Below are 12,440 nucleotides of genomic sequence, written 5' to 3' on the forward strand. Positions count from 1 at the left end.
TCAATTCTGTAGTGGTTATTAATATCCAAACTAAACTGAAAACACTTTATTAGCATGGTAACAAGATCAGCAGTTTAAGACATTAAATTTTTAAGCACATACATTTTTAAGCTCCTATTTAAATACAAACGAGACTTTATTGATTATTGATTAACATATAATCAACACACAGAGTCGCCGAAAGAAAGAAAGTGAGGGCAGAATGAGTTTTAACTGAGTGAAATGATGAAATCCCAAGTTTCTAGCAATATATGCACTTTATAAGACCTGACCTGAATGAACCATCAATCGTTAATTTAACCCTTCTATGGTTTCTCAGGCGGGGTTATTAAATTTAGGCTACAATCTGGAGGTGCTACTTGCGTTTGTTGTTTGTCTTTGATGGGTGTTTCCTTTTCGTTGATTTTCTGGAGGTCTTTTCGCATCTGGAGTAATGTCTTGGGAAGCCAGTCACTTTGATATGTTGGCAAGTGAATGGAAGCGGAGTCTCTGCAGTTTGAAGTTGAAGTTTGAGGCAGGCAAAGAATATAGAGTCACGGACTGTGGATTTGTGGCAAAAACTTAACTTAGAAAACAAGACTTTCAATGGAAAAGAAAAAGAACTAAGTAAAGAAAAGAAATGTGAGACAAGAGTAATTAGATGGCTTGCCGTTGTCTTAACCCATTTTACAAGTTTCCCAAATCTGATCTTCTCCTAATGCTTTGTTTGCCATCTCCAAACCCATTTGTCTTGTTAGACTACAAGTTGACATCTTAATTGTTTGTTGGGACCATCACTTATATGCGTTCTTTGTCTTATATGTGGAAGAGTTAGTTTCTCAGACTGAATGGTGTCCCAAATGACAGATCACTTATTTTATGGTCCTAAATTGTTGACTCAGACTCTGTGGAATTATGCTTTTTCAGTTTTAGTGACCAGTCTTCTCTGTCTGATTCACTCTCAGTTCCTACACTCTGCTTCTTACTTCACTATCGACAATAGTCAGTGGACCTTTTTTGTCCACAAAATTTCAGTGAAATTTAGATGTGACCACAAAAAACATGCATAGAGGTAATTTGAATTTATTATACAGTGTAGTGGATAAGTAGCCCACTTTGGTGGCTGAACAAAGAAAAAGGCTTGACATTCACTGTCCAAAGGATTCCATTATCCACAGCATAGTTATTCTAAACTGTATAGTATATTACAAAAGTTAATACACAAAATAAAAATAATATCTCAAGAGGTGTGTCTCACTTAGCTCCCTAGTGTAACAGTTTGCAGGGAAGAGATGCAAGGATCTAATTGCAAGCAAGTCAAGTCACCTTTATTTATATAGCGCTTTATACAATACAGATTGTTTCAAAGCAGCTTTACAGTGATAACAGTCTTTTTTCCATAAACACACAAACGAAGATAATTCAAAAGAGAGATCAGATGACAATAATCCAAACAAGAAACTATAAATGCAAACATTAAGATGATAAAACTCCAACAGGGAAACAGTGTGCGCTGTACTTACAGGAACATTATAAATACACCATTTCTAATTAAACTTATCTCTGTTTTATATCTCATTCTTTTAACATCTAAGGATCGCAGGTAAGAGTTGAGAGTAAAACTGTCCTGAATATAACAAAATGTTGAAATTTTAAAATTAGATTAACTAGTTAAAATTAGACTTTAATAGGCCTAATCAGTAACATAATAAACAATGAAAGAAACCAATCAAAATCTAAGTTTTTTGATTGATAGATAAGAAAACCAATATGGACAGCACCCCCATGCCATTATATGACTGCTTTTTATTTTTCCAGGAAGTCAGTACAGTTATAATTCTTTACAGATTCACACACCAGTTTTCGTCGACTGTTTGTTTGGACTTCTTATATATCAGTTCATAAACTGATTTTCGGCGGGTGAACTTGACGGCTCACGGTGTTAATGATTTTGTGCTGATCGTCACAAGACTGTGAGGCATGTGATATTGATCAGACTATTGAAAACACCCAGCATTGTGCTGCATTGTGCCATTTTGTTTTTCCTCCAGAGGGCGCTTACCGGCTCAGGAAGCCGACTCCCCCATTGAGCCGCATTCAAATCTCTTAACGATTTGTGTCCTGTGTGAAACTTTTTAACTTGACCACATATAATTGTTTAAATCTTTTAACATTAGTTACTGATTTCTGGACCACAAATTAAAATCCGCCCCATCAATCACTATAAAAGCATTTTTAAAAATTCTTGCTCGTTACACTCAAACAACTGTGATTGGTTCACCCTAACCAGCGCTGAAAAAAGTAACAGCTTTTCCGTGACCAAGCTATGGTCTACTTGTTGCTTCAGCAGTGGTGTAAACAATTTATTATTTCCTAAATAATAACACTGAGAATTTTAAATAGCGGATTAATTGAAAATACACAGTTAGTAGTTAAAATAGCTTAGTCGATATTTAGACCCATCGTACCGGACCAATTAGAAACAGCTTCCGGACCGCTAAACCCCACCTATTTTAAATATCTGTGTCATGCGAATTGTTATTCTGTCACTTATTCTGTTTATGCAACTCTTCCGTGATTCACAGACATGTAGACTACAGTCCCCGCAGCAGAAATGGTTCACGTCTATAACTGTCACCCGTTCGCGTCTCAGCACATCGTAGCGGCGGAGCAGGAGCCTGGGCTGGTGTGCTGCGGCGGCGGGGCGCTGTTCGTAGTGAATGCTGGAGGCTGTAAGATCGAGGCATATGATCTGCAGCAAGAGGGATGTCCGCTTATCTGCCGGTTCAGCAGCATGGGTTCTGTGCTCAGCATCCACCACAGCACAGTAGGTCAGTGACAGCACTGGGATTGTAGTATGAGTCACTGAATATAAGATGACTGTGTGATTTCTAGTGTCTTAAAAGTACCATGGTCCCCTGTGAAAAAGTACACTTTGTAGCATACTTTTAAAATGAGTACTTACACAAATAATATACTTTAATAGAGCACTGCAAACTGAATGTAACGTTTTTGGACATTGAATGTTGTGTGTCATGTATTTAAATATATATATATATATATATATATATATATATATATATATATATATACATTTACACATTTGTCATGATGAAGTTGCAGTTTTTAAAATATATAAACTTTAAATGTAATATCAAATAACACGCTATAGTTATATATTATATACTTTTCATGTGCTTTAGTATGTTAGTCAAGACATCAAAATAAGTACTTTAACACAGGACAAACACTTATTAAAAACATGATTATAAATAAAACATTTAATGTCACATTATTACGAAGTGCACTTTTTAAGTGTGTTAACAAACAAAATCATGAAAGTGTACTCTCTTTAAGTACATTTAAATGGCATTTTATTTTATCAACATTACCCGCAAGTACAATTGTTTAAAACGTTTACCCCTGGTTTCACAGACAAGGCTTAAGCTAGTCCTAGACTAAAATGCGTGTTTGAGCTGTTTTAACTGGAAGCAACTTGCACTGACATTTCTAAAATAAGTCAGTGCCATTGTTTTGTCTCAAGATGCACACCAGTAATGTGTTTTTTTTTTTGTTTTTTTTTCCTCCTCTAGTGTACGTTTATAAAAGCTACTTAAATATCCTAATTGAACTAAGGCCTAATCCTGGTTTAGGCTAAGCCCTGTCTGTGAAACCGGGCCTTAAAATTTGAAGTACAATGCAAGTGCACATTCAATACAATTAAGCGCACTTATTTTTCACAAGGGGCACCATGATAGTATTAGATGTTAAATACCGATTATTCGTTTATCATGCAATTTGTGTTAATTTAAAAGAGTACCATTGGAATACCATGGTACATGTGCAAAAACATAGTTGTGGCAGTTGTGGCCTAATGGTTAAAGAGTCAGACTTGTAACCTGAAGGTTGGGGTAACTCCGGGTGTATGTATCTACGGTTATACTCACTACTACTAGTATGTGTGCACTAACTTGGATGGGTTAAATGCAGAGGACAAATTCCGAGTATGGGTTACCATACTTGGCCTTCACATGTCACTTTCACTTTCATAAGATGGCACCATGTCCAAAAACCATCACATTACAATATTAAAATCTTGACATGATGATAATGAATAAAAATTAAATAATTGGTATAAATAAAGTCAATGGTTTCTGACTTGTTTGGCTGTTTTTGTTCTTAGGGGACTATCTAGTCACTATTGAAGAGAAGAACAAGGCCACTTATCTCAGGGCCTACACTAACTGGAGGTACCAGGCTGCCGAGAAGACTCGTGTTGGGGTGCGTCTGTTGGGTCACTTTCTGCGGGGCTCGTCCTTCCGCGGAGCTCCCAAAGAGCAAATGGAGATCATTGAAATCCCTCTGTTTGAGCCGCCATTGTGTATGGCATGCTGCAGTCTTACTGGTGAGAACACTTACACTGAAATCATACAGAATCATACAGTTTTCCAAACAGCAGATTTGACACGTTCACGGGAAAAAGCAGCAATGTTTTTGACTTAAGTATTATTTTATGATGTTACAATGGTGAAATTACAAACATGGAATACACATTCTGAGGTGTGAAATGAACAACTAGGAATTTTATTAACATTAAATGGTTCTTCTCCCATTTTCCTCCTCAAAATCTTGGGTAGGCTGTGCCTCCCTTGCCTCCCCTGATGAGCCACTACGGCCTGGCACTAATTACTTAACTAAAGAGCCAGTTGATGCACCCTGGATGGTGGTTGCTCGAACATTTCTACTGTGTTCAGAGTGGTGTAAGACCACTGCTATGTGGTTCTTAGGATGTTCTGAATGGTTGCTTTTAGGGCTGCCCCCTAATAGTCGACTAAACGTTAGTTGACGAGAAGAGGCTTAGTCAACCAAAATTGTATTAGTCGCAGGAAAAATAATGGGAAGAAGTGGCGAAGTCATGCAGTCTGTGAGGGAAAGATTGTTAACAGCTGGTATATCGGACAGGACATCCAAACGCTCACCTATCATTCATTGACCTTAAATATGAGGACTCTGTTTGTGTGTGTGTTTAGGTGATGTGGGTGTTTTATTCTTGTTTAGTTATTTTTAGAGATCGACCGATATATCGATTAACCAATATTTTCCGCGATATTTAAGCATTTTACCATAATCGGATATCGGTTTTGTAATATCGGATTTACCGATAAATGCCGCCATCTTGTGGGTGTTTTGAGAATTGCGTGCAGGATCGCCATTACAGCGCATCTGAGGGGAGACGAGACAATGGCGTGCACAGGTAAAGTATACTTACCTGCTTTGCTGTAATTAGTAAACTTTATTTAACATAACAGCCATTATGCCAAATTAGATGATACATAAATGCCTGAAATTTGGCTAGTTTATGCAGCTTGTCTCTAAGAAATAGAGGCAAGCTCACGGAGTCACGGAAGATAATCCGTCAAGTCCTGTCACAATAAAGATGTAACTTTGCATGAATTAAATAATACAGCCATGAATGAGCACATGTTGGAAATAAAAGCGCTGAATTTAATTCTCTCTCTGTTGTCTATGCTTATCATTAGTCTCGTGAAGTCGTCTGCATTTTGCTAATGCTCCAACACGGCCACCGCATGTAACTTTTAACAAGATTCGCTTGTTTAAAACACCGCAATTATATAAACATTTACTATATAACCATTAATTCGCTAATAAACATCCAAGTAAACACAACTCTATGGAAATTAATTATTTATTATCTCCGCGAGCAATCGCAGTTTGAGTATAGTTCTGTGTAAATGCATAGATAAACAGCGCTTTGTCAGCAGATATTTCATAATCTAGAATGACAAAAACATTATTAATAATTCTGATATAACATACCAGTTGAGAAATGCAATAAAATATGATGTTTTGTTTGTTATATTCCAGTATTCCAGAGAATATTATTCAGTTATTTAACATTATCCAGCAAAAGACGCTCCTGTCGAGGTGTTAACTTCCACGGACGACATGGACGTCTCTGTGAGATGGTTGCAGTTCCATCTTTTTAAAATTTTTGTACCACTTTTGCTGCAGTATTCTGACTGATAAGTAAAGCTTTGCTGATCTTCTTGTAGCCTTCACCTTTCTGGTGTAAAGAAATTATTTTCTTTCTCATTTTCTTTTCTTGTGACATTTCTCTTCCATGTGGTGCCATTGCTGACAGCATGAAATGGGAAGGGGTTTTAACACCCTTTTATAGTCAACTGTCTGCTGGACACCTGTGTAATGAATAATTAGACTCGCCTGTGGTTGAATTCTTGTTAAATTAGACATTTGTAGTGTAAAATTTAGCTTTGCTCCAGAGACTTTCAGTGGGGTGTACTCATTTTTGCATCACCCTAATTTGAGTAAAACTGAAAATTTTGTTCTCTAAGTTCTCTAACTTTACATGTAAACTCGCTTTAACGATAACCTAGAAAAATTTGGGCTATTCAAGTGTTTGTGCGGAGTGTGAAAGCTGAATAGTAGCACGCTTGCTGCATGACAGCCAACATGGAGGCGCCGGTGCGATCACTTGCACTTAAAATCAATTTTGGTCATTGAGATGAGTGTAATACATCTTTTGAATCTGTGAAGAGTCTACTTTTATTTGTGTGCATTCACAATAAGAGAAGCACAACGTTTTGTAAAATAATGAAAGCAAACAGGATGTGCTTTCTGCCGTCTCTGCCGCCGGGGATCATGCTCTGTTGGCATTCATGGTTCCCTCAATGAACTGTAGCTCCACAGTGCTGGTAGCACTCATGCAGTCCCAGACCATGACACTCCCACCACCTTGCTTGACTGTAGGCAAGACACACTTGTCTTTGTACTCCTCACCTGGTTGCCGCCACACACGCTTGACACCATCTGAACCAAATAAGTTTATCTTGGTCTCATCAGACCACAGGACATGGTTCCAGTAATCCATGTCCTTAGTCTGCTTGTCTTCAGCAAACTGTTTGCAGGCTTTCTTGTGCATCATCTTTAGAAGAGGCTTCCTTCTGGTACGACAGCCATGCAGACCAATTTGATGCAGTGTGTGGTGTATGGTCTGAGCACTGACAGGCTGACCCCCCACCCCTTCAACCTCTGCAGCAATGCTGGCAGCACTCATACGTCTATTTCCCAAACACAACCTCTGGATATGACGCTGAGCACGTGCACTCAACTTCTTTGGTCGACCATGGCGAGGCCTGTTCTGAGTGGAACCTGTCCTGTTAAACCGCTGTATGGTCTTGGCCACCGTGCCGCAGCTCAGTTTCAGGGTCTTGGCAATCTTCTTATAGCTTAAGCCATCTTTATGTAGAGCAGCAATTCTTTTTTTCAGATCCTCAGAGAGTTCTTTGCCATGGGGTGCCATGTTGAACTTCCAGTGACCAGTATGAGAGAGTGAGAGCAATAGCACCAAATTTAACACACCTGCTCCCCATTCACACCTGAGACCGTGTAATACTAATGAGTCACATGACACCGGGGAGAGGAAATGGCTAATTGGGCATTTTTACTTAGGGGTGTACTCACTTTTGTGGTCAGTGGTTTAGACATTAATGGCTGTGTGTTGAGTTATTTTGAGGGGACAGCAAATTTACACTGTTATACAAGCTGTACACTCACTACTTTACATTGTAGCAAAGTGTCATTTCTTCAGTGTTGTCACATGAAAAGATATAATAAAATATTTACAAAAATGTGAGGGGTGTACTCACTTCTGTGAGATACTGTATATGGTTTATTAATAAACTTGAAAAAAAAATGAACGACTACTAGTCGACCAGAAAAATCTTTAGTTGAGGGTAGCCCTAGTTTCTGTGATGATGCTAGGTTGTTATTGGTGGAGTCTTGCTTGCCATAAGTCTCTATGATGCTCCATATCAGGGATTCCCAAAGTGTGGTACGCGCACCCCCAGGGGTACGCGAGCTGCCACCAGGGGGTGCGCGAGAGGAAAAATGTAATGGCGGTCTGTTTTTTTAAGTGGGATTTTTCCATACAATAAAAAAAACATGAACAGTAAGCATTTCCTTTGTAATCGCTTTTATTTTAAATAAAAAATTATAATTGATTAGTTTTTGATAGAAACGTAGAAGAAGACAGCTGCTGTCTTCTTCTACGCACTGCTCTTCTTTTATGCACTGCAGGCTAGGCTATATGCGTGCCAACTCGTTTCATTCATTACATATATATATTATAAATATGCTTAACTGGCTGAAATCAGGGAAACTGTCAAGTGGGACGTCTTATCTATTTCGGAGCTTATTCTCTTTAATGTTGTGGATCGTTTGTAACTTCATTGCAATTTAATTCAATGTACTGTCGTTCTAATTTCCATAACCGTTGTGTTATGATGATGATGATGCTAGCTCCACGGTCATTTAATAGGCCTAGCCTATTGCTGCAATGTTTCTTTTACGCGGCTGAAAATAACCGTGCTTTCTGTTACTGAGCCTGTGTCTGTCACTCGTCCTCTTAAAAGTGGAAGCTTGTGCGTAGCTTTGTTGCATTATATTGAAACTTTGTTGATGTTGTTATTGTCATGCGTGTTCTGGTTATTTGCGCATGAGTCATTAAACATGAGTCTTTATATGGCGATAAAACAAAGCTTTGTTGCGTTTTTTTTGAAGTGGGGATTGGGGGTGCGCCTACCCGGTTGGGACATAGAAGGGGGTGCGCAGGAAAAAAAGTTTGGGAACCGCTGCTCTATATATATCCATAGCCTCCCTGAGTTTAACACTTCAGACAAATGTAACATAACACAAATACATTGAACAAGTTCAGACAAATGGGATGTCCCCCATACTTACACCATTGGTCAAGCCAGAAGTTAACATGTCTTTTAGACTGCTTATAGATTCTCAAGCTTTGTCCTAATTCAGACTTCAAAGGCCATGAAGTTCAGATCGAGCGTTGTTAAATGGGACGGTCTAGCCTACAGAGGATTGTTCTTGTCGCTTATCAACTGTGACAGCTGCCGTTGACGGCAGTAACGTTTGTACCAAACAGGGTTCACAACCTGTCTAAATATGTTCACCTTGGTCCATTTATGTACATAATAAAGAGTATAAACTATCTATGAAATCGCATATTGATAAGAAATCAATATTTAAACTAGGGCTGGGTGGTATATCGAGTTTGTATGATATATCAATATTTTTTTTGTATACGATATGGAATGAGGCAATACCGTTTATATCGATATACAGTAGTTTTATATGAGCGCATCTGAAACATAGCAGTGGATGTCGCAGAGTGCTGCTGCGAGGAAAATGCATTGTGTTTAGGACATACAATTTGTCCTAAACATGAGACATGCTTAATATTAAGGGCTTTAAAAATAGCCTAACTCATAAGATTAAAATATAGTTAACACGTATAGTTTAAAGCGGCTTGCCCCATCAGATGCTCTGAGTCTGACAGATACTTGCGCTGTTTAATGCGTTTGTTATGTGTTGTTTTCCTCAGAGCCTAACTTACATTTCACAGGTATATCCTCCATCTGTAAATGTTAGAAAGTCATACAAATATTTCCATTTTGCTGTCAGGAGTGGACGAGCCTTCTGCTAGTTAATCTCCTCCTCTAAACTTTGTAGATTTCTGTGAACGAGCGCCGCCGCGCGCATTCGCGCCAAACAGATGGGGCACTATAGAATAGGATCACTATAATTCTGACTAAAATATACATTTTGCTAAAATGTTTGTTGTTGAACAATAAATGTGCCATATGTAGAATTTTAAACAAATAAGTGCATTTTTATGATAGCAGTAACTGTTAAGTGACTATTTGGGGTAATCAAAAAAGCCTAATATAGATATTATATTAACTATATTATTAGTCCTTTTTGCACTAGTGTGCCAGACTACATGGTTACATTTACTATACTTGTTTTAATAGGCTTCAGTATGAACATTGTTTGTAGGACAATGTTCATACTGAAGCCTATTAAAACAAGTAATAATAATAATAATACAGAGATATATACCGTATATCGCCATTTAGCCAAAAAATACAGAGATATGAGTTTTTGGCCATATCGCCCAGCCCTAATTTGAACAGCTTTAAAAAAAATACCTTTGTATGGTTAAATATTCGAGCAAGTTGAAACCCAACAATACTTACAATTAAAAGTGTAATATGGCATTTGAAACAAAATTTAATCATCACTGGATGGCAATGAATCTTGGAATATTCTAGGCTGTGAAGGATTCATTCGTTCTATCCTTCATGGCCCAGGAAACAGGATGCATTTGTAGGCCGCGTTAAAAAGGCCCCTTCAACCTCTGCAGCAATGCTGGCAGCACTCATACGTCTATTTCCCAAACACAACCTCTGGATATGACGCTGAGCACGTGGACTCAACTTCTTTGGTCGACCATGGCGAGGCCTGTTCTGAGTGGAACCTGTCCTGTTAAACCGCTGTATGGTCTTGGCCACCGTGCTGCAGCTCAGTTTCAGGGTCTTGGCAATCTTCTTATAGCTTAAGCCATCTTTATGTAGAGCAGCAATTCTTTTTTTCAGATCCTCAGAGAGTTCTTTGCCATGGGGTGCCATGTTGAACTTCCAGTGACCAGTATGAGAGAGTGAGAGCAATAGCACCAAATTTAACACACCTGCTCCCCATTCACACCTGAGACCGTGTAATACTAATGAGTCACATGACTGTGTGAGTCACACAGCCTCTTCGAATTGGGACATCCTTTGTCACGCTGACGTGACGCATTTGGCCTTCGAAGGAAGGTTTACGTACATCATGGAATTGACCAACCAATGGTTTGCTTACAGTTCATTTTGTACATTTACCTGAGGTACATGTAACTGAGTCTTCTGTTACTTTTAGGTGATCTTCTAGTGGGCTGTGCAAAGAGTTTGGTGATCTTCAGTCTGAAGCGACAGACACTGAGCGAACAGCTCTCTGTGCTGGACTTCGAGAGGGTTCTCATTCTTCACATCCAGGGCTGGAGCCCGTCTCAGGTGGCCTTCTGTGCTGGATACGTAGCCCTTCAAACGGAGCTGGAGGTCCTGGTGGTGAAGCTTACCCCGCAGCAGAAGAGCAGCCAGGCTGCAGAGCAACACGCGCTGCTACCAGAAGATATCATGACTGAAACCAGCTTAGATGAAGATGCAGGTATTACTTAACAGGCTGGTAACAGGCAAATATCATCAGAGCTAGTATGAACAGTTCCTCTCTCTCCTCTCCCATTATTTCCCTGTCTCTTTACTGTACTAATAAAGTCAAAAATGGCAAAAATAACTTTTATAATATGTACTTTTAAAATGCATTGTAAACTTGAAGCCCAAAGTATATTTCACATAAAAAATTGAGAATACTTTAGGCTGATCGAGACCATAGAAACCACTGGCACTGAAGATCTCTATGATCTCTTTGGGCTCACAATGCTTTTGGGAAATGCAGCCCTGGCTGATAAATTGTTTTATAACAACACAAGTTGCAACAGTGTAATTTCTTTTCATATTTTTTTTCTTCTAGAGATGAAAAAAGATGGATTCAGCCCTCTCCATGAGCAAGAGGACTTCTTTTTGTTCCCAAAGCATCAGGAGATGTTGGGTAATGAAGCCCAGGAGTGTGGCATCTCTTTAGTTCTGGAGTGGACTGGTATGGAGGCGGAGAGCCGAGGAGACATGAGCGTGGTTTACATCTTATTCAGGTATAATGAAGAGCTTGAGAAAATGAGCTGCTTTCTGAATGTGGTGTGTTTGTTTGTCAGATGTCACCTCTCTAGTTTGCCCTGTCTAGGAGGTTTGCACCTGATTTCTTCCAAGGTTGCAGTGTTGAGGAGACACACTTGCATTCCCTACAGCTCCACCCCATGTTTACTGGTTAGTGAACGCTACGTGTGCTACATTCATTCACACACCCCTCTCCTTTGAACTGAATGGTTTCCTCCTATTGTCTGAACAGATAAACAGGAAGAAGCCTCTGTCTCCAAAGTTGGGGAACCTACATGTATGTTTGTTTTCTTCTCCTTGCCGAACACCGGTTACATGTACAGCTTGAAGGACACCGTGGAGCTCGTGTCCACCTACCAGTACCCAGAAAAGGCCCACCAGGCTGTGCTTAGTGACCAGTTCCTTTATGTCATCACCAGGTATGGTGGACAAATTCTCGCTGTCCACAGTACACATACGACACTTCCTGACACATAAACTAAGATTCAAATTTGCTGTTTATGGGTGCTGTGATACAGTACATAGTGAGATGAACAGGTTTTTGACTTGAAACGCTCTTATTTTTTCATTAAAAAAACATTTAAATATTTAGTATTATTCTATGGCTCACTGTGAATAGTAAAATGTTGGTATTTATATTCATATATTTGTACTAAAGAGCATTATACATAACATTAAAATCCTGATGTAATGGAAGTAATGACAGATCTTTTCTTCCATATTGTGATGTACATCAGAGTATAATGGATTATTGAAAAAAGAAATAAATGTAGGATGGGGACTTTATCTGTTGTTGAT

The 12,440-nt window shown here is 38.9% G+C and overlaps 1 protein-coding gene across 3 annotated transcripts in view; it reads left to right on the plus strand.

The window, feature by feature from the left end:
- The first annotated feature begins 2,494 nt into the window (after positions 1–2,494).
- Positions 2,495–12,440, plus strand: part of hps3 (HPS3 biogenesis of lysosomal organelles complex 2 subunit 1) — a 29,241-nt gene continuing 19,295 nt past the window's right edge. For 2 of the 3 annotated variants that reach the window (XM_051908813.1, XM_051908814.1), the window contains exons 1-6: positions 2,495–2,810; positions 4,163–4,384; positions 10,792–11,079; positions 11,443–11,620; positions 11,710–11,792; positions 11,875–12,061. In XM_051908813.1, the coding sequence (XP_051764773.1) occupies positions 2,594–2,810; positions 4,163–4,384; positions 10,792–11,079; positions 11,443–11,620; positions 11,710–11,792; positions 11,875–12,061 (1,175 nt within the window). In that variant the 5' untranslated portion in view covers positions 2,495–2,593. Of the gene's footprint in view, positions 2,811–4,162; positions 4,385–7,947; positions 7,970–10,791; positions 11,080–11,442; positions 11,621–11,709; positions 11,793–11,874; positions 12,062–12,440 lie in introns of those variants that run through there. The other variant, XM_051908815.1, reaches the window with a different exon arrangement.

This window comes from Ctenopharyngodon idella, chromosome 10 (assembly GCF_019924925.1).
Source record: "Ctenopharyngodon idella isolate HZGC_01 chromosome 10, HZGC01, whole genome shotgun sequence".
Taxonomy (NCBI): Eukaryota; Metazoa; Chordata; class Actinopteri; order Cypriniformes; family Xenocyprididae; genus Ctenopharyngodon; species Ctenopharyngodon idella.